A 23,982-nucleotide genomic window follows, 5' to 3' on the forward strand; every position below is an offset into this window, starting at 1 on the left:
TGCAGTATCACGCGAGGATCCAGTGGGACCAGCGAGGGCAGCAGAACTACAGAACAGCACAGGACAAGATGGGATGAGAAAAATAAAACTACAGTAGATGCAAAATGTCACTGATGCCTCGCTTGCTAACGAAACATCGGTTCAGTATATTTTTACAGAAGAATTTTCTCTGTAAATTTAACCTTCCAGAAATGGCTGAGGTTACGCTTCAGGCCATGCATATATAAGCCAATGACTTAATCTATTACGAAAATATGTTGAGCTCTCATACTCTGTAGAAGAGCAGCCATAGGGTATCTCAACAGGAGAAAACTATATCCCAAAAGAACTAACTAGTGTCAAACATATATATATATTTACTACTATTTTTACTATATTTTTCCTGTCTTCTTGCTGTAGTAGGAAATACATGTATGTCATTTTAATAAGCAACAGGACATTAATCAATATATAACATAAGTACTGAATTGTATCCTTAAATGGTTTTGCAAACCTAAAAATATATTATAATGTAGCAGTTTTCTAAAGAAGACAGTCTGACAGGTGTATTATAACATATGTACTTGCATAAGTACTTGAATTACATCTGTATACTTTTATATATGTCTTTTTTGCTTTTCATTGGACATTTTGGCATACTTAGAGTCTACTCCTTAAATATTAACATATGGATCGCCTGCTGTGAAAGACTAAAAAAAGAAAAAAGAAAAACCCACCAAAAACACAATCTTGGCTTTATATTCAGATCACTAAGGGCAGTGATCAGATCACTAGTAAAATCAACTGCATCCCACCCCTTGTGTCTTAGTACCTTCGTCTTGTAATTCACAGGCTTACCCACACAAGTACCAAAAAGCAACAGAGCTACCAGAAACAGACTCAAACAAAAATCCTAGCGCTCTTCAATCATCAGCTAGAGATTCAGCTAAATGAATGGGATTGTCTCCACTGAGATCAGAAACAGAATTAAGATCACCTAATTATGGAGTTCATACTCCAGCAGAAGTCCATGAGGTTTATTTATATCTATTAGAAAATAAAAAAAGAAAACCAGAGTCCTGTTTAGGATAAGCAACTTTTTGCCATTATGAGTTATGGTCAAAAGCATGGTTGATTGCGATAAAAACAGGCTTTACAAGATGGCAAAGTACAGAAGAAACAGAGGAATGGCTTGACAGCTACAATTCATAGCATTTTCTGACTAACTCAGTACACCTACATTCAGTGTCAGGAAGGATCAGCAGGAATCTGAACAGAAGCAAGCAGATTGTATTCAGAGCAACACTGGGAAGCTCAGTCTTGTGTCCATGGCAGAGCAGGTCCAGCCTCTCTTGGTGGAAGACAAAGATAGGAAGGGACAAGTTTTCCAGGAGTGCAGCAGAGATCTGACAGGAGAGAGGGCAGGAATGTGGGAGGCTGAGCTAGGATGCATCAGAGAGGTTTTTGGAAGGCAACTGTAAGTAAGTGGTGATCTGTGAGCCATGAGGTGGGTCAGTGGGAGCTGTGGGGAACTCTCCTGAAATGGTCAGACTGTAACAAAGACACACCGAGCATGTCCTGGGAGAGTGAGGGTGAAGGAAATGTGAAAAGGTGGGATGTTAAGAGGCATGAGTCCTGTTTAGGCATGGCCTCCAAATCCCAAATCCAGGGCACCCTTCCACAACTCAGTGGCTGGAAAGATTTGACTACTAAAATAGTCAAAAAGTAGACTAAAACACAGCGACTACTGTGTTAAGTAGATCCTGAACACTCATTCACAGAGATATACACAGCAAAAAAGTTCGCAAAAAGAGTTTGACATCAAAATATAAGAAAATAACAAGCTCCCTTTCAAATTTCAGTGAAATTTAATTTTTGCTGGAGACAAACTGCTGTTGGTGGTAGATTGATTTTAATGAGCTGTACAGGCTTGATAGCTTTATAATGTCTATTCTCAAATGATCTCTTCCATTTGAGATACCACCTATAGTACAGAAATGTGTAAGCTTTTCTTATTAAAACCAGAATATTCTCCCTGACTTGAAAGTATTTTCTATTGCTACAGAAGACTACCCCAAAGAAAAGAGAAGCAGGTGAAAAAATCATGCTTTACCTGTCCATACTTTGCAGCTAAATGCAAGGGTGTCCAGTACTGATTATCCACTACATTGAGATCCGCCCCATGATCCAGTATCAGAGATGCAACATTCTTGTATCCATTAGCACAGGCCACATGCAGCTGCAATATAAAAGTATATTAATAATTTAGAGAAATCAGAAAAGCCCGTGATGCCCTACTGTGTATCTTGGCTGCCCCACAGACCTAACTGGCTAAATCAGAATAACAACAGATACAAAATAAACATGTGATAACAACAGACTAGAAAACAACTGTGGAATCTTTTTTTAACGTTTGTAGAATCACAGAATTGTTTAGGTTGGAAAAAACCCTTAAGATCATCAAGTCCAACTGTTAACCTGGCACTGCCAAGCCCACCACTAAACCATGTCCCTAAGCACCACATCTACATGTCTTTTAAATACCTCCAGGGATGGTGACTCAACCACTTCCCTGAGCAACCTGTTCCAATGCCTGACAACACTTTTGGTGAAGAAATTTTTCCAGTCTAAAACTCTCCTAGAGAAACCTGAGGCTGTTTTCTCTCATCCAACACTTGTTACTTGGGAGAAGAGACCAACACCCACCTCACCACAACCCCCTTTCAGGGAGTTGTAGAGAGCGATAAGGTCTCCCCTCAGCCTCCTCTTCTCCAGACTAAACAACCCCAGTTCCCTCAGACGCTCCTCATAAGACTTGTGCTCCAGACCCTTCACCAGCTTCGTTGCCCTTCTCTGGACACTCTCCAGCACCTCAACATCCTTCTTGTAGTGAGGGGCCCAAAACTGAACACAGGATTCGAGGTGCGGCCTCACCAGTGCCGAGTACAGGGGCACGATCACTTCCCTACTCCTGCTGGCCACACTATTCCTGATACAGGCCAGGATGCTGGTGGCTTTCTTGGCCACCTGGGCACACTGCCGGCTCATGTTCAGCCGTCTGTCAACCAGCACCCCCAGGTCCCTTTCCACTGGGCAGCTCTCCAGCCACTCCTCCCCAAGGAAAACAAAATCCACCAAAAAATAACAATGTTGGCTTATTGAGAATTATTTAAACAGTCTAGCCTCACTAGATACTTTTCATACAATTTCAAGGAAACATCCTTTCAAACACATTCACAAACTTAATGAACGCAGGTATATTCATACATTTCAGCAGGGTATGGCCTAGACCTAATTTTCGTTTGTGGCAGTTCAAATATCCCAAACGTAAGTTGACACTATTTTACTCCAGAATGAATTCATTAACACATAATCAAAACAAACACATTGAGTTTGCAGCACAAAATCAGTCACAAACAATACTTTCTTAATTTTGAACCACAGAGATTTTATTTCTTTTACTTGCATTGCTTCCCTAGATACTTAACTGCATGTTGAGGCACATACTTCATACAACCAGGTTGATCCAGGTTAGTTTAGTGGTGTTTATTCTCTCATGGTTCTCTGTTATTATTTCAAACATTCCCTCCACTTCAGGGAGCAAAGGGGACAAAATTTAGGTATGGGAATTGGCACAATATAGTTGCTCATCTGCAGTTAGAAGGAATCAATTCTTATGATAGTCAGTAAGAACAGAGCTCAGGAAAATTGCAGAAACGGACAACTCAGAGTATAGGTGGTAACCTGTGTCCCAAAATCATGTAGCCCAACTACATGATTTTTTTTTGCCCTGAAGGAATGTTAGCCAAAAAACCTGTTTTTTCTGAGCATTTGAATGAATGCCTAGCAGCAAGAAAAAGGTCTTGCATTAAACCTGTTACTAGAACTGTATGTTCCAAAGTCACTATAAGCATAGCAGACACCAAAAACAAAGTCCAGGATATTATTTGCCTTATTTGCAATTTCTGGTTCAGCTGCACTTGCAGAGTATGCATAAAGTTTTCTCCGTGAACATCCTTGATGCAGAGGGATGAAACACATTAAAGCTCATCAAAAATCTTGCCCTGGAAAGGGGGCTGAATAACCCTGCCCTGGGGGCAGAACATTAATTTTGTATGGTATAAACTTTCCAATTTCAAATGTACAAAAACTTCAGAATTTTCCCATAATTTGGCATAGCTTCAGCTTTTCTCCTGTTTTAAGAGAAGAAATTATATTTTCTATTCAGACATCAGTTTGACAAGTGTTATTTTAACGTAGTTTAAAAGCTCACAGGACAAAGGAAATTTTTTCTGACTGAAATCTTTCAAAGAAAAGATTATTCCAGGATAATTTAGCAGAAAAATTAATTTTTCCATATATCATTATGTCTGTATTGCATGCACACATACGTATGTGTTATGAACCTATGAGAATGTGTGCATTTATACATTTATGGCATCGATTTTTTGCCTGATTCATCTTAACTTACACATGGACTTAGATATATAGTGTCAAGAGAAAACAAACCTCATTTGCTACTTACGACTGAGATATTTGTTGTTTTCTCTGTACAGATACATGTAGAGCAACAAAAAGCTATTCTCAGAACCCTTTGATGTACATACAGCTATCACAGACTGCCTGACTCCACACCCATGAATAGAGACAGAGCAGTTTAACAAATTCTGGGTTTCCCATTAATTTGTCAGACAAAAGTTTCACATAATAGAAATCTCAACCAAAAGCAAAATGATCCACTCTGTAGCTACTTGTTCCAAGACTAGGGAAGAAGTTTAAAAAAAAAAATCAAAGTTCAACATAAAAACTGTTCATGTAGAAAACGTCCCCTTTGTCCACATCCCACCAAGCAAATAACAAAAAGCAAACTATCCACAATGTTCTTCTCCGAGTATCAGCAGAACTGTTAAACACATTTCAGATGTGTATTTCAACTATTCCAGCTAATGCCAGAAAAGGTTTTATCCAATGATAGTTAGGTAAGTTAATAACTCAATATAACTAAGCCAATTCAGACTAAAGCAGCAATAAGAGTAAAGTACAATAGAAACAATTTTGCATTTTACTGTGATTTAACAGCTTCGCTTAAATGTATCAGAAAACTGGAAGTTAAATTAATCCATTTATGAATTAAACTAAAAGTTGCCTTGTTTCTTCCCACCCTTCCCTAGCATCCCTCTTGTTTTTAACTACAGTTAACTGCCTTGAGGTGGCTACCCCAAAACTCATAAATTTCTGTATAGACAGAGCCAGTGGCTGGATTCAACAACCCCAGATAGGAGGCTGCTCGCTTTTTCAGTTATAGCTTAGACACTCCACTGGTATTAAAATATGGAATTAAATACTAAAGTTTCAGTGTATTAATTCAGTATCATATGATGTAAGTCCGCATAAATGCTGAAGGAATAATGATGATTATAATAATGAAGTTCAGTAATACATGCCTTTCTAATAATTTTAGTACAGTATTTGCAGAAAAACACAAAAGAATTTTTAAAAGTTATTCAATATCTTAATTCTGCTCATGACCATTTACTGATTGATAATGTTGTTGAAGATTTTATATGCAAAGAGGATATTCCATAGTCATGTTATCTAGGGAAAAATACATTCATTTTAGAATTATTTTATTACATTAATTTGACAGCTGAATAGATAGTGATCCTGACAAAACAAAGGGATAAAAGATCTATCAGCAGAAGAATGTATGAGACCAAGTGACTACAAATCACATGCAAATTTGGAAGAAGGAACATTACACTGAATCAATTCATTACACTGAATCAAGATGGGATAGCTTCATGAAACAGTGTTTTAGCCTAGTACAGACAGAAGATATGAGTCTAGAATAGGAATCACTGAGCGAAGTTTCAGGCCCTCTCTTACACAGAATGTCACAGACCAAAAGTATCTGTTACAGTTCTAAACTGCCATGCCAATACTTTTTGTGCTATTAATTTTTGTGCTGCATATTCAGTGGCTAACAGTAAGGAAGTTGTCATTAGGGCACAGATGTTGCGCTAGCTTATTTTAAAATTTCTACTATGCATGGCATTGGCATATATGTATTTTCAATAGGCCAGATGAGAACCAAGGTCTTGCATTCCCTCATTTCTCTTCTTAGAGAAATGCCTTGCAAACATGCTCACCAGTACACAGTTGCAGTACGTATTCACTGGTAATGATTATATATTCCCACTCACCAAGGTAACTCCTTCATCATTCTTTTGATTCACGCTTCCTCCACTGGATATGAGCTGTCGGACATCTGTAAGCATTGTCATAGGTCTCTGTATCTTCATTTGGCGCAGTGAGTTCAGCTCTACACCTGAAAAAAAGAAAAGGCTAAAACCTCCTGATGCTTCATTCGTCAATAAATAACAGATACATGATTTTGATTTCTGGGTTTGTAAAATCTTAATCAACATTTGATTAGACCTCAGTGTACATTTATAGAACATGTTCACTTATATTTACCAACAAGTTCACTCGTATCTTTATTTATCCGTCAATACAGGGATGACTTAATGTCAGTCAGCAATATCAGATAAATGGGCCTGATCTCCTACTGACTGGCAAGAGTAGTTGTAGGTAAAGCAGTTGTAATATCATTAAATCCACTGGGATTGTGCAAATAGCTATGAATAGGAAAAGAATTAAACACTCTAAGGAAGCTACTCAAATCTTGGGTCTTATTTAATGTAAATTATTTTTGGCTGCATTCTTTCAATGCTGTGTGTACCTCACAGTGCCCAGACCAGTCTCCCAAATCTGTCAGCTCAACTGCTTGAGAGATTGTGAAGTTAAGCAAATGACATTACAACTCAACACTTTTTTATCTGCCTGGGTTATTTTTAACCAGGATTAGTTCTCCAGCTCAGCCTAGATCATTGCAAGGCCCCATAAACCAAGAGAAAATGTGGTATGGAGGCAGGAACAAATGGGAGGGGATGAAAGGAATGAAGGGCACGGAATTGCTTGTGTCAGCATTGCTATTGAAAGAAACATTTGACAAAGTACAGCTTTAAAAGGAAAATAAGCAAGGCAGTCTATAACCAAAAGAAAGCATGGCTTCCAGTCTGAAGAGATTTAAAATTAGAAACAAAATTGTTAAGTGGTTAAATTAGCAACTGGCTATAGCTTGATTGGAATATCTAACCCAAATTCAGGGCTTGATTCTTCAGTTCCAAGCTTATGTGGTCACTTACATCCATATATAGAAAATGTAATTTGAGTATAAAAATCCTTCCTCTGTGCCCTGGCCCTGACATAAAAAAAAAAAAAGAATAAAAAAATTCTTGGGTCTCTTCCACATTTGTCAGTGAGATGAAAAGTCACAAACAATAAGTTAATTAATATGTATTTAACGTAAATATTTTTGCTTGAACAATTCATTTTATATTTTATCTCCACCAATTCTTGCAGTTTTTTACATCACTAAAACAAGTGAAGCATGTTTCAAAGTAAAAATATATTTGAAATCTCTTAGTTTTAATCTTCCCTAGAACTCATATCAATGGGTGCATCGTATGTATTTCAGCAAAGAATACCATTCATTAACTTTCTCTAACATGCTACTCTACACACTGCTTTATGTTCTGAACTTTATTTGCCAGCAACACTTCTAAGAGTTTCAGCTCTGAGGTGAAATGTTCAGAGTGAGAACACTGTCTTGCTGGACACATTTACTTATTCTTATATTTTCACACCTGCCACCAAAATGGTACTGAATGTAAAACACAAATAGAACCTTAAGCTGGAGAAAATGAGATTTTTTTGTATCTGGACTAAATCCTGTGATCTTTCACATAAATGCAATTCTGACAAACACAGACACACATATATATATGTGTATACATAAAATTGATGATAGCTTAAATTAGATAACCACCCAAAAGCAGAGTGTGCTGACAACCTGACGGTAGGTTGGAACACAATGCAGATTTCATATGATGTTCTGAGTTTCTCCTAACAATCAATGTAATCATTTTGTCAGAATGGAATTTTTTATACCTGCATCACATTTCACAGTAATGACTTAAAACTACCTGATGACATTTACAGATTACTGATGCCACATGGCATCAATTAACTCTCTTTTCTTTTCTGTTTCTGCCTATTTCCTGCTTTTTGCAACAGTAAACCGATAATTTAACATTCTTGTGCTAGACACAGAACTCTCTCAAATGTAAATTTAAGTTTCCAGAACACTATGTGGTGTGAAGGGCTATATAGACCCAAAATTAGTTATCATTTGCAGCACTGATTTCACTTTTTAATCACATTACATAGACAGACTCAGCAGCTGAAATGAAACTTGACTGGTCATGATTAAGATCTTTCTAATATTGTCAGATAAGAAAGATTAAATTTGAAAAATACATTTATCATTTTATACCTGATGAAAAGGGGCATTTTTAAGTACTACTGGCAGAATTTATGTCAATTTTTTTCTTCCTCTTGATCTTTCCATTAAACTATTAGAATAAGTATTGTTTTTCAAGGAGCAAGGCAACAAGTGGAAATTAGTGTACTATCTCTTCTGTGTGTGGATAATATGCCAAACACTCAAAAATGAAAACTAAGTTTGCAGTTCATAAATTAGAAATACCAGTTTCTCACTTTCCCCAGGAATAAAAAAAAAAAAAAAAAAAAAAGACTGAGAGTTAAACACAGTTATTACCAGGTTGTTTGGTTTGTCGTGTTTCATGCAAATTACAGTAATGACTACAGGTTGAGGGCAGAGGCCATCTGAGTCCACTTAGCCTTTTTTTAACAATTTACTACTGATTTACACTCAGCATGGTCAGAGAATTAACTTGTACTAACAGTGAATTACTTACTTACACCTTGAAAACTGCATTTTATACAACCTTGGTGCATCCTGTTTGGGGCCCGAAAAAAACTGGCTGCTAAAAGACTAACTTTGCTCGTGATGAAGGAGGAATCAAGACCAGAGTTCAGCTGCATCAATTGCTATATATGTTCTACCACGACTATAATCGTACCCCTCAGCTCAGAGAAAATGCACAAACAATGCTGCATAACAACAAAAGGTACAGTCTATGTGCACCTCAAGATGGCTTTACTGGTTTCAAACTAACAGTTGTATAAAGGAATGATACACATTTCATTAAACAAATAGCAGTAAACAGCCTGGCAAGTGAGTTACCACAGTGTTCCTGTTCCACAGGCTTCATTTTTTAAATGTCCAAAGGAGTTTTGAAAATGCTACGGGAACAACTGAGATTCCCTTCCTCTGCCTTTATAGAAAATAGAATGAAAACATGAAAAAATAATCTAAATTGCAGTCCTAGAATTGCAGAGTTTTGAATTCCAAGAACCTGGGAACTGTTAGGCTTCAGAGTGCGGGATGCTCTGGCGGGGAGCTGAGAAGCAGCTGTACCAAGTGTGCACATGTACCATCCTCTGAGGCTCAAACAAGGAGACCTGGGCAGTAACTGCCTTCCCTTAATCAAGGTTGTCATTCTGGAGAGTCCGCTTTCCTTCCCCAGGGAGTGATACTTTTCATGAGTTTAGATGGAACAACAAAATGTTACTCATGCACTAAGTAACTCTCGCTGCCCGAATCAAAGAATGACCTTCACGTTGCTTTTCAAAGGGGAAATGTGGTTTAGATATTCAGCTGAAATGGGACGGCAGCCAGCATGAATAAATAGAGGAAGAAAACCAAATTGGCATGTACTATGGGAATGGATTCACATTTTAAAAAATGGAAAGTCAAAAAGAAAGGCATAGGATGGAAAATACGCTCCAAATACCCTGTAAAATCAGAACAAGGGCTACATGCTCACAAATTCTGCAGAAGATGAGATGGAGAAGGAACAGTTAAAACAGTTGTGGGGCACAGCATTTGGTGATGAGTATCAGTGCTGATGACAAGCAGGAGCATAACCTGAAAGCTACAAAATATAATACTTCTCACTGTTTAAGGAAAACACCTGACAAGGCCATTTCACGAGCTTTGGCTGCCTCACCATCTCTGGCATACGGTTATGGAACTGACAACACAAAGGAATGTAAAAACCTCACATAAAAAGAGGGAAAGTAACTTTCAAAAAGTTGCAGTGGTAAAGAAATACATGGCAAACAGAACTGAGAATTGATACAAGAAATAGTTTCCTCAGAAATGTCCAGCAGCAAGAAGTCACCCCGTCTGCGAGGGGAACACGCGTTCCTGTGACCAGTACGAAGCAAAACACTCAAGCACTCTTTGGGAAACATCCACTCCACACAGCCAGCGGCCACTCTTTCTGTACCTTGCACTCTCATTCTCCCACAGGCTTAACAGTCTTTGGGACAGGTCAACATCATCTTGTCTTGCAAACACGAAAATACATTAAAAACTTGCAACAGCTTTGAGAAAGCAATCTCTCCTCTCCTCTTAGTTAAGTCTTCTCTCACACTGGCTGTATGTGCCCTTTCTGCACAGAGCTGTAAATGTGACGAGGCTCTTTTCACCCCAAGTGAGATGAGTCTGTCTGTACTCTTCTGTAATTATGAGGACCCTATGGTTTAGAATTTTTATTTTTCTCCTGTGCAGCATAGTATAGGATAGACATGTTTGCAAACAAACAATGAGGAAAGAAAAAAGTCACGGTACCGTTCTTGAAATATTAATTTTCATTCATGAAAATATTCAGGTGTAGCTGTTACTTTATCCAGCTTTATTTGCTTAAAGTTTTAGAAGGACTTTTCTGGCTGCTTACTAGATAGCTTTGTAAAGAGCATTATTTTTGTTAAATTACATTATTCAGTAGCTCTTGTGCATATTGCTTGGCATTATGTGCACCTGTTTTTCAAAGGTCAGCATATGAACAGATACATTTCAGCAACATTTATTATGTGAAAAGCAAAGCCACTGTTTTCAGCACCTGCAAAACTACCGAGGCAAATCGCTCTAATTCGCTGCAGAAGTACTGACTGATTGTTGCTGTTTGGTTTTACCTCTTTGCCTTTAAAGATATCATTACATATGCTTAGTGAAGGATGTTTAGTTTATTTCCTTCTAGTCTGAAAACGCTACCAGGAATTAAATTCCCATCTCCTCCTCATGTAGACATCAGAGTGACAATTCTCACACCAGTGAAACGTTTTTTTTTTTTTTCTCTCTCTTCTGTAATAGGATGTTGATGACCCTTCCGGCTACAATTAGTTAAATGAACTCTGTCTCTTCTTAACTTGTATGAAAACAAAAATAATTTTTGTAATTTATTTTAACAGACTGGCACAATTTTAAGGCTTACACTAAAGCATTCACCTGTGGCTATGTCTTGCACGTTTATTATTTTAGTTGTAATATTAATACTAGAACATAGAAGCAAAACGAATGTGTCATTGTCTCTGGTTACTTGCAATAGGTATTGGGTCTGAAATGAGCTCATCGCGGTATTTCTATACTCTGCATTTCTCAGCAAGTCCTTAGTATGTTACGGTTGGATGTTTTTTGCACGGGAGCGGTAAAAGCAGGCTACTCGGCACATGCCGGGGAGCCAGGAGCGGAGGGTGAAGACAGAGCAGGCAGGGCGGTGTCCTCGCTGACCAGGGCACTGGTACCCTTTGGCAGTACCCCAACAAGAAAACCGAGCGGGTCTGGTGATGGGAATCAGGGCCAGCCGACAGTCCTGTGGCTGCCAGAAAAACCTGTAGCAACAAATCCAGGCAAATCAGGTGAAGCCAGGAAGTCAAGTCAGTCGTTCAGCGTCAGGATCAGCAAGCTTTGTGGCTGGTTGTAGATGTACCTCCAGGAAGGACCAGGGGCAAGGACCTGAGCCTAAATGTGACTTCCAAACCAAAGGATGGGTGAAAGATCATGACAAGGCTTCTCCCAGCTCTGCCTCACAACTTAGCTCGTTTTTCAGCCCACTGCCCCCAGGTTACATGGCTGCACCAGATCAGAGCTGGATTTGAGCGCAGGCCGCCAAGCCCCTGGCGGCGGGGGGACGGTTCGTAGGGCCTGTGGGTGCACTCTGGGCACTAACAATTTTTTTCTAACTTGCTAAAGGTTGTAGTTGTTAAAAATCCATTAAAAAATTATAATTTATTTCTGATTGTAGCAGAATTAGATTATTCATTGCTTAAGTTGTTTGAAAGGATACTAAAAGGGCATCTCCAGTTTCCGATGTTCGTCACAATCTTTTTTCAAATCTTTGCAAAACCTATTAGTCAAGGAGATGCCTGTTTTTCTTCTAGCGTCGGTTACAAAGCAGATCATAAATTACTGGCTATAACTTAAAGTGTTAATTCAAGTGCCAAAAGTCTGCTTAGTCAGTTTAAAGGTTTTCTCTTTGATAGAAACATATGGGTAACAAAATGTTTCCGTCTGATGGACTTTTTTCTTTAATTCACTTTCAAACGCCCACACATTTGCCTGTTGGAAACACAAACATTAAGAGAAGTCTAAGACTTCAAAGTCAGTCCCCCAAAAGCTAGAAAATATAAAAATTAGGGTAACTTATTCAAGCTTGTATTAGAAAACACAAACGCCAAAGGAAGACAGATGGGCGTCAACTATGTCAACTATGACATTTTCAATGTGTCACGTTTTCTGTGTGTTTCATTTTTATACTTGAAGGGACCTACTGAAACATGTAATTTGGTCCCCTGTTCTCACTGGCAACACCATCACCTAATGCCTATCATCAATTAATCAAGTTCTCTGCAGAAACTAGACAGATTTTTTGTGTGTGACAATCTTACAGGTACATAGTTCTCAATCAGCAAGAAATCACAATGAGATTTTTCATTCTGAAAAACTTTGAACCACCCTGAGGTGGTTTGGTTTTCGTTTCCTGTTTTTCTGTCAACGTACTGCATCAATATTATTAATAGTAAATTTATAAGCAGAAATCAAAATCACGTTGCATATGGTTCTAAAATAGAAAATACATCATGGGATTTAGTTTTAACTTAAGTTCACTGATCTTTAGTGCTAACAATCTGCATGTGTTGACATTTTGTTCAGTCCTTATTGTAGTATGTTAGCAATAATTCCTTAATGTCTATGAAAAACATTTCACAGTTTTAAATATGGAAGTCTAGAGCAATATTTTTCTGAAATGATCTTGATCTATATCGATTGCTTTTCTTGAATGCACTGAAGAAACAGTATACAATTTTTTTTCCCCCGTGTTGGATTACTAGATCTTTTTAAGTGTTTCTGTAGCACTGCCTCAATGTTAGAACATTTTGGTGTACATATTCTGAACGCTTTTTTCATTAATAACAATCAAAGGTAATGAAAAATACGCACAACTGGAATTTTAATTTTGATCTTATTCTTATAAAAAGTGCCAGAGTGTTGAGAAACACATGACCAGATATATTGTACAGGTGTTGGCAGTTGTGGGGCTGCTGGGGTGGTTTCTGTGGGAAGAGGTGAGGGGCTGTCCTATGTGGACCACCGATGGTTCTAGTCAGCCCCAACAGATCCGCCACAAGACACAGCTCAGCCTGTCAGCCAACTGTGGCTCCTCTGTGAAAATGTATTTAAGGAAGGACAGAAAACAGTGGACAGAGAGACAAAGAGGGAACAAAAAGAGGGAGAAATAGCTGAGGGAACACCAGGGACAAAGAAGGAGGGGGAGGAGGTGCTCCAGGTGTTGGAGCAGAGAATCCCTGCAGCCCATAGAAGACCCATGGCGAAGCAGATGGAAATTCCTGAAGGAACTGTGTACTGTGCAGAAGAACACATGCTGGAGCAGAGGAAAAGTGTGAAGCGGAAGAAGTGGCAGCGAAAAACTGCTCTGTACTGACTGTAGCTCGCCCACCCACTTGCGCAGCTTGTAGGCATAGAGGAGTCTAGAGTGGAGTGAAGTCAAGCTTGGGAAAGGGGGAGCAAAGGTGTTGTTTTAATGTTTGTCTTTCTGTTTCTCACTACCTCAATCTATTCCAGTTGGCAATTTTCCCCAAGGCGAGCCTGTTTTGCCTGTGACAGTAACTGGTAAGCAATCTCCCTGTCTTTATCTTGAACCATAAGCTTTCTCATCCTATTTTCTCCCTCTGTCCTGCTCAGGAGGGGGAGTGAGTGAGCAGCTGGGTGGGAGTCTGGCTTTTAGCCAAGACTAACCCACCAGACCAGATTTTATGAATAATTTCAAATTACTTCAGCTTATAAACCAAAATAATATTTTCGATGTACCTTCCTATCACATTCTAGATTACTATACAGTCTCACAGTAAATTTTTCCTTAATCCTTTGTCCACTACTTTTTTGAATCAGATTTTCCTGCACATCATATTTCCCTTGTTTTGTTAACTGTTGGCTTCAGGGAAATTCTCCTTATTTAAGTAATTTATAAGATGACGGTTTCTGGCTAATGTTAAACACTGTCTTCAGGGTAAGATTCTGTACTAACCCTTAGCTTCTATTTTTTTGATTCTACCTACTGCTGCAAGGCAGAAAAAGAAATTTATTCTTTCTACTTTGCAGGTGAAAAGTAAGTCTTAATCCATTTGCTAGTAAGAATTTAATAAACTATGGTCTATTTTTGTGAAATCTGCACAATATTTTAACTAATTTAAACCATAAGAAACTACCTAAATGGATAGAACTTGCACATGATTTTGGCTCTATGTACAGTATTCCGAGACACCTGAATATGATCCCCTTAATATTCATAGAACAAAACAGATCCATTATTCCCACAGCTTGGAATACTGTAAAATATTTTTATTAAGTATATGAAATCTCTATTACCATCAAAGGTCAATAATCTTTAACCAATTATTTTAAATTCGTTTACCCCACAGAAAGTGCATTGTTAAAAACAATAATCTGCTGGTGCATAAACTATCACTGTACAATAGACAAGAAAGATATTATTTTGCTTTTAGATGTGTAGGATACTTAGATAGTTCTTAAAAAAAAAGTAAATAGCCAGACACTATTTCCTTAGATTAAATAACAAGGCTGATGTTCTTGGAATGCACAGTTATCCTACTGAAAGCTGAAGCCTGAGATCTTGGAGGACAAAAGGGAACACTTCTTTTTTAGAAACAAATTACACAGTGAATGTGTCACCTTACCTCCTGTCACTTGTCAAATACAGAACCAAGAAATATCTGTCACTAGTTATATATCTGTCCTTTGTAGTTTATATCTGAATCATCTAATTCACTATGCAACTAAATACCAAGAAAAGAAGTAAACAAAAATGTTACATTCTTCAAAGCATTAAATATTTAAAACAGCCTAAAGGAAAAGAAGGAAACATAAGGATCATACGCCATAATCAGAATTTCACTGACACACTTCTACAGTAGAACATTCTGCCTCTAAAAACAAAGAGAACATGATAGCAGTCATTTAAAGTTTGATATTTTTTAAATGGCATTAATACAACAAAAGCTTTGCCTTAAAACATAAACTAATGATAATCTAAATAAAGCTTATGGAAGGTGCCAGGTGGACTTTCTTGATGATTCCAATAATGAACCAGGTTCAGAGTAAAACAGCACAAATAGAGGAAAAAAAAAAACAACAAAAAAACCCCAAACTTTTTACACTTCCTAATATTTTCATTTCACCTCTGGAGGGAGACACTTCCTGGAGGTGAACAGTGAAAGGTTCACCACACAGCACCATATAACATCCTGATGAGTTGTATTCCATAACAGTAAAGCATATATGAAAGCTTTTAGGCGGTTGCTAACTTTACTTTGGACTTGTGATACTCCTGTGCCCTAACAGATTGTTTACAAACAGAACTCAAAGAACTAACTTCAGTAAATAAGTAAAAATATTTTAAAATATATAAATCATTAAAAGCACCCAGGGCTACTGTTATCACCTATGGCTCCAGGCCTTCCACAGAGTAAATTAGGTTGTCTTTGACAATGAAGATGGAGGTCACTCAAGATCTGTGGTGCAGCTAAACAGATACAGTGAACTACCATGGTGATGAAATCTGTAAGAAATTATAAATGCACAAGACTTCTAAGAACTTTAATGTCCTCAATTAACAAAGTTTTCTGTAGCATCAAAGCTACTTGTTCCAATCTTATTTTCTTTCATCAGAGTAAACTGATAGCTTCTTGTTTTCTTGTTAGCTGAGCCATAAGGCACTTGATTTTATTTTTCCCTGTGAACTCTGCACTTAGAGGCAACGATTACACTATAGTCTATTTTACACAGTAATCTCTTCTTAATGTTGTTAGCCAGGCTGCACAACTGAACGCAGAATATCAAGGAAACATTTTAGGAATGCAGGGAAGTACAGAGAATGGGGAAATGCGCCTTATACGTTGTATTTAAAGAGTGAGACTATAGGTGGGTGTTTCACAACACTGCAGGCTGAAGACAGTATTTTCTATAGGATCCGCTAACACTCTTGTACAACAAGATTTTTGTCCATGACATTGCTCTGTGTTGGGGTATGCATATGCAGGGGTGCATGGGGATTACTGAAATGATGAGGGCTTCATGAAAACAGTCCACAGAGAAACCTTTAGCCTGGGCAGTTCAAAATAATTCGTACTTACTTAGATAGCTTTATTTCCTTCAAGGATTCCCTCCTCAATTACTATTAACCATGGTAGGCTGTACAAATATGTGGGAAGATACTAATTACATTTTAAAAACTAAGTGAGAAATAAGGGTACTTTGAGCTGCCTATTGTTACAAGAAGAACAGAAGCAGACTAAGCTGATGGGCTTATCACCCAAAGGCCAGGATTTCACAAAGTACTGCAATTAAGGAGTAGGATTGATCTACCCTAACAGTCTAAAACTAAGACTGGTAAACTACTACTTGTCAACTTAAGTTTTTATTAGTCCACAGAAAGAAGCAGTCTTGGAAGTTAGTTCTCCTCACCTAGCCAGGTTAGGAAGAGCTGGGACAATACATGCATTCCCTATTTCTCTCTACTGATCAAAAGAAAAGGTCTGGATGATTAGCTCAGGCTTAGCTATCTGAAGTTAGTAGAGGTAGATCTCACCTTCATTATGTCTATGTTTTTTCTTTCGAAACTTCCTACATTCACATAATAATTTTTTAGTGAGGAACGGTCCCTCTCCTATCTACTGGAAAAGAGGTAACACTGATAATATTAGTGTCATAAATATCCACTGCTCCATTTAAGTTCCTTCAGTGTAGACACTTTGCCAAGAAACTAGCAAATCTTTTTCCTTTCTTTTTTTTTTTCAAATCTATTTCATTTTGCAACCAAACAAAAAAACAGACAAACCAAGGAAAGAGGAAGCATTTTCTGATAGATCTGTTATTAATAAATGCAAGTAAGCAGACTACATCTTGTACACTACACGTTAAATACCACATCAGCCAAAGTGTTTGGAGCATTTAGACTCCAAATTTGCATTTTGCAAGGCAAACAAGTTTTTAGAAGCTAATACCTGTCTTGCCATTAGAAAAATCCAAAACTAGAGTTCATGAGCTGTGAAGACATTGCCAGGCACCAAGAAAGCAAAATTATGAAATATACCCGTGTAATACACTGGATGTGCTATGGACTAACAATATAGGACTTGACACCGAGTGTGACTTCCTTGCCAGTCTAAGTTATCTTCTCTTTTAAGTGTTCATTAACAGAATCACAGAATCATAGATCACTAAGGTTGGAAAGGACCTTCAAGATCATCAAGTCCAACCATTAATCCGGCGCCACCATGTCCAGGATATAACTTAATTTAGTTTATGTTAAAACAGATTTCATATATGGAGGCAATGTCGACATTACACATTTTTACATTACTGCTCATTATTTCTACTTAATACATTTTCCTCAGTGTTATGATGAGCAACATACAATGTCAAGGCAACCTATTATAGTCAAAAGCAATGTTAGAAATCTTACTGCAGAAATCCTACTTAAGTTTGGAACCAGTGAATAACAAACCCTTTTTTTCAATACAAGTCTTGTCATCTATAACATATTAAGCATACTTCATAATAGAAATCTAGCTACAGTATTTTCTCAATAAAAACCAAAACCAATACTAATATTTTTGAATAAGTGATAAAGTTTCATATACAGAGATTTATTTATTTAACTGTCTGTCACTGGAAAAAATGTACTCTGAGGCTATACATAACTCACATGTGAAATGAAACAAAATATGAAACCTGGTTCTCTCGCTGTCAAATTAGTTGTTTTAAACTCTTCTGCATTACTGCAGTTTTTCTGCTTTGAATTCACTTTCTAGCATCTCCATATGAATGGGCAAAAGCAGATCTAACAATGACCACTGCCACTAACTTTTGTTAGTTGTTCCAACCTAAACGCACTAAAAACCTTTGTAACTCCAAATCACCTTCCTCCTCGTCACCCCCAAACTAATATAGTTCCACTGGCTTCAGTGCTGACTTACAGCAAATCAATATCCATCCTTTTCATTTTTATGTCATGTTTGATAAAAACATTCCAGAAGCTGAAGAGCTGACTTACCATTTTCTTCCAAGTGCATCAGAAGGATGCTGCTAGATTCAGTCCCTTCTATGGCATAATCAAGCGCAATGTTTCCATTAACATCTTGCAGCAGCACATTTGCTCCAGCCTACAGACAAAAATTAAAAACATTTTAGGACTGTGTAGTGAAATCTCAGGACACTACTGGGGTTCTTATGCCTTCTTATTCAAAAACATTTCAAAGCTGGGGTTCTTATACAGCTGGCTGATTATAACCTGAAACAAAACAAAACAAAACACACAAAAAAAGCAAAGACAAAATAAAGGACTCCTGAATGACATAAAGGGCTGGCTTTGCTTGGAACAGCTGACAGTATTGCCACCCTAGCTAGCCAGGCTGCCTTTACCGCACAGATGTCTGAGCTGCTCATCAGTGAGTTTTGGAACCACCACCATTTGCAGCACAGCATTTTAAAGTAAAGTAAGCTGTCACCGATCACAGTCTGACTTAAAACGCAGTAAACAGCAGTGGTTTGAAAGCTGACTGACAAGCAGCACAGACACTCATGCAGTAGCGATGAGTAGACAGCTGGTAGGGGTAACCTTGTCAGCCGGCCCAACCTCTCACGACCTCATCCATCAATCCTACTTCAAACAGAACCATCCCTTGCTAAATAAAATTGCCATTTGTCACCAACTGGAGACAATGAAAGTGAGCTTGATGATTTCAACTGCAGTTCCTAAAGGAGCTAACCTGACATTTCTATAAGTTTCATTCAAAATTCAGTATAAAGGACAGACAACTGAAAGGAGCCATCGGAGGGGGGGATGGGAACAGATTCATGAGAAGGTTGAAAAGAAACCATTAGCAAAATAAGAAAACTTGTATTTTCTGTATTAAATATTGTTAGCGTAAGAATTTGCACTATGAAGGGAATTTATTTTCTTTTTAATAAGAAAGCTCTCATCCTTGAAAATATTACAAATGTCTGGTGGACATAAAAGTTTACATTACAGTGAAATGTCATGTGTCTTCTTTAAGAGGTCATAACTGTAATTCAAGTGTTCTGTCTATGGCTTTTAACTGCAAGGAATTATGAAAGAGTGACCTCTGGTAAACTTAATTACTTTTCTTACCAGCATGTATGATAAAAAGTTTCGCTAATAGAAATGAGGGTTACTAAGGACAGCCTTTCTTAAAACCACAGCAGCAGAGGTCAACTGTAATAAGGAATTATTAATAGAAAGTGTGACTTCTTCTTTCAGACACTTTGTAAGTACTGTATCAAAGAAAAACTCGTAACGGGCTCAGCTCCTGGCTCAGAGTGAAATATGACATGAAAAAAGAGCAAATTCATATGGGCTTCATGACATCAAATTTAAGGTGTTGAAGCTGGACTGCTAGTCTGAGGTGATCTGGGTTCCCATCGTAATGATGAGGGGACAGACAGACATCAAAGAATGACTCATCTCAGCTCTCTCAAACACCTCAGGTATCCTACTAGACCATATCCTATACAGCAAAATAACCTATCCTGCTACAACGTATAGCACTTCGTTTTAGTGCCTGTCTTGCGGCACTGACTGTAAGGGTAACCTAGACAGCAAATTTAGATTAGATTCGTATCTTTTAAGTTGACAAATGAGATTAGATGAGAAGTGTTGACTCTCATGCTTAGTGAAAAGTAATAGTAGGAGAATTGTAAGTAAAGAGACTTACAAGGTATAAAATGTTATTTATACTCATTACGGTGCTATGAAAATAAATTTCTGCTTGCCTGTCCTGCCAGGCAAAATTAAAATATGATCAAAAATCAAATAAAGGATGGTTTTGAAGATCATAATATCTTTGCAGGATGGTTTAATAACTATTTATTGCAGTTGTTCCAAATCCTAGGAATCATGATTTTTGTTTTGCTTTCTACTCACTGACCCAAGAGAGTTTGCTCGTGATGGTAGAATCAAGGAAGTAACACATTTTCATATCTAGTTGACTTGTACATGATAAAAAAGCACGAAGTCTTGAAGGTACCTATCCTTCCCTGCATGTAAATAATCTTCAGACAATGTCGGAAGGAGGTCAGGAGGATAATAATAAAACAAACCTACATACATTTTCTTCCTTGTTGACTTAAGAAACCAGAAGACCTATGACTTATTAAATTCAGGAAAAGTAGGATAATTAACTTGGCCAGCATCACACTTGTCATTTCTTCTCTAAAATGTAACATCACTAAAAGGATATAATATGGAATTACTCAGCTCCAAGTAATTTTTACCAGGTAATTCTCTATTAATTCATTTCTTAAGAAATGTTCACAGTGAGCTGCTCCCAAACAGAAGGTCAAGTTTGGTGAAAGCTGTGGCAGCAGAGGTAGGAGAAGTTCTCAGAATTCAGGTAAAGAAACAATTCTGGACAATAGTGCACATTCAAAAGTAGTATCTTGCTTCAAAAATAAATGTTTTTGTGTGTTTTAATAATAAGCATTTTAACACGGTGTATTATGCCTGCCTCCCAGTTTTGTATCATCTGTAAACTTACTGAGGGTGTGCTCTGTCTCACTGTGCAGGTCATTAATGAAGACCTTGAACAGGACTAGACCCGCTATTAATTAATGGGGTACACCACCAGTGCCTGGCCTCCAGCTGGACTTTGTGTTGCTGATCACAACTCTCTGGGCCCAGCCACTCAGCCAGTTTTCAATCCACCTCACTGCCTGCTTACCTAACCCATACAAGATGTCTATGAGGATGCCACGTGAGACAGTGTCAAAAGTCTTACTAAAATAGAGGTAAATGACATCCACTGCTTACCTACCCCCCACTCACCAAGCTAGCCACCTCATAGGAGAAGGCTGTTTGACTCATCTGACTTTGGCAAATCTAATTTTAAGAACTGCACCAAATGTTTTAAGAATAGCCACGAACCCTGAGATTTCCAAAGTCTATCACTGGCTATAAAAGAAGTTTCGCATCAGGGAATTTTACTTAATTTATTAGCCAACTAACAAACTTTTCATTACTGATTCTGCTATCGAAAAATAGAAACAGGCAAGCAAATGAACAAACACTTAGAGGACTATGCCTGGACTCCTCTCCAGACACGCCTTCTCCCCTTTCCCATCTCCAATGCCCTTGCCACCTGCACGGTACACCCGCAGTGGGCAGCGTGGGAGATTGGGGTCAGCATGTTGTGGTTCCTCTTCTTTGGTGGCTCCTTGTATAGGTTCCTTCACTGGCCACAGTCCTGCCAGAGACATAACTCACACCTAGTCCTCTACTTGTTCCCTGCTTAGGCAGTTCTTTTGCTGCAGCCCTGCTTGCAGCCGCCCGCTGCCAGCATCATGCTGGCATCAAGCGAAAGTACAGAGAGAGCATGACAAAGATGTGGAACATGTTGCAGGTAGCAAACGTCACAAATACTGTACCTTTAGTTCAAATTCAGACCGTCAAAACTGTGCTAAAGAACTTGAGTGCTATTGTCACATATATGGCCTTGTAGGCCAGACAATAAGAAACCCAGATATGATTAAAGATGCAGATGGAATTCGGATTGTCTGAATATAGTCCAACTTTGTTCTTAGGTTTCTGTTCACAGCTCTTGAAGAAAATAAGAAGAATACTGTCCCCAGGCTGCTGATATTGGAGTTTCCAAATGTATATGCATACCTCGTTTATATTCAAAATGCAATTCTGTATTTATTCCATTTCAGTTCAGATGTTTTATCCATCTGCTTCAATTCTGCATGCAGTGCTCAGTGTACATGAAAAGATACTGTCTTATCTATTTTCAATACATCCTCTTTCTCAAGCAATTTCTCAATAAAAAGGTAAATGTATTACAAAACTTTATCCAATATATCCCATAAATACAAAAGTATTTTTGAGAAAAATATTTGTCTGCAATGATAAATTGTTTCTATTTTAGAAAGACTGCAGAAGGAACTTCTTTAAATATGTTATTAAAGAATGTTCCCAAAGACAACTAGTTCAATATACAGAATGCAAAATGCAACTGAAGTGCATGCTCTGCTATGGAGAACAGCATCCATATGTAGAGAGAGCAAATGAGAGTGAACTCTGGTGATCAATAATAACTGAGCAGACCGTGCCAGATTTGCCCACTATACCCATATGGCCAGAAATCAGAGCCTGCTGCCAAAGAGAAAATACCTTTGGCTAGTGAAAGAAGATAAGATTTCCCTTCTGGTTCCAGAAAGGATTATTCAAAACACTTCAATTTCTCTTAGGATAACTTTACTGTACATTTTTTAATCCTGTTTTAATTTCTGCCTATTTACTTATTTGTAGACTCTCTGATACGTTTTCATTTCAGACAAACTGAGTAGAATAGCTTAATTCCATATATATGCAAAACTGGTGACCGTAAAGATTAGGTTCTGATCTCAGGAGCAATATAGCATGAGGTAGGTTGGATGTTAACAGTTTCACAGTACCAATCTATGTTCATACCCTCATTTTTTGGCAGCATGAAGTAGTTTAAGGTAACTTCCCATTCAGTGGAAGAGAAACTAACAACTTCGGATTCGCTGTAGAGTACATGGTACAACGTACATTCTCGCTATAATTTATCCCACATCCACATCTTTGTATAGCTAAACTTCTAGATAATTTAGAATACTACAGAGAAGAAAAACTCTTTGCACACCAGGATGTAGTAGGAATTGAACTCTTCCTTCCCAAATAATGTTCCAGAAGGTGGGGAAAGAACTAAATAGCATCTGAAGTCCAAGCACTATTGAAAACCTTGATTTGCAAGAGCTTATCAAAAAAAGTAACTTCATCACATAATCACATGTGAATAGACTGTGAGCATAGCCAGAGCCCTCTACAGGGCTCTGTTCCTATACAAGCTACCCCTTGCCACTTGACCCAAGCACAAAATTATAAATGCAGTCACAAACTCTTCAGATTGTGTTGCTGTGGCTATATCCCAGTGGATCAAAGTCCAAACTTCCACTGGTAAAATGTGTTAACTCACAAACAAACAATTTATTTTTCGTTTTCTCCATCAATCTCTCCTTTTTTTTTTAAGAATTAATTGAAATCTAAAAATCATCTAGCATGCACAGGGGCAAATCTTTAAATTAAATATTAGATTTTTTTTAAAGTCTTAAAACTTCCGACTTCTTTGCAACAGATGTAGGTTTGTCGGTGTTATTTACTATCTGGTTAATAATCCTTGCTACTCTTTCTTATTCCCAGTGTTTCTTATACATCTTACCTCATGATTCCCAAAAGAGAACTGTATCTACTTACTATTACTTGAAAAAGAACAAGGACCCAGGAATCTCCATTCTGAGGAATGTGTCCTTCTTTACAGAACTAAAATTATTTTTTTCCTTCTGTCTCTCTGAATTCCACAATAGTTGTGATCAGCAGCCTAACTGCATCAGGATAGGCAAAAGCCACATTCTCCTAACACTTTATGGACATAATTAAAGACATTTTTCTCAAAAGAGGGGCTGTAAGTTTAGACCTCCTACAGCTATCTCCAACCATCTTCTATATTAAGGAACAGAGTTCTAACCACCAGGTTCTATATGCAGAAACAAAATGCCATCACAACTGTTTGGACCGCAATGTAACCTGATTT

At 37.9% G+C, this 23,982-nt stretch overlaps 1 protein-coding gene across 1 annotated transcript in view; it reads right to left on the reverse strand.

Annotated features, from left to right (window-relative positions):
* The window catches only part of MYO16 (myosin XVI), a gene marked incomplete at both ends in the record, with an annotated part of 338,331 nt that overhangs the window by 227,025 nt on the left and 87,324 nt on the right, over positions 1-23,982 (reverse strand). Inside the window, 3 exon segments of the mRNA XM_082013934.1 lie at positions 2,093-2,218; positions 6,183-6,307; positions 18,405-18,513. Of these exon segments, the coding sequence (XP_081870060.1) occupies positions 2,093-2,218; positions 6,183-6,307; positions 18,405-18,513 (360 nt within the window).

Source organism: Phaethon aethereus (assembly GCF_964289735.1).
Source record: "Phaethon aethereus genome assembly, chromosome: 1".
Taxonomy (NCBI): domain Eukaryota; kingdom Metazoa; phylum Chordata; class Aves; order Phaethontiformes; family Phaethontidae; genus Phaethon; species Phaethon aethereus.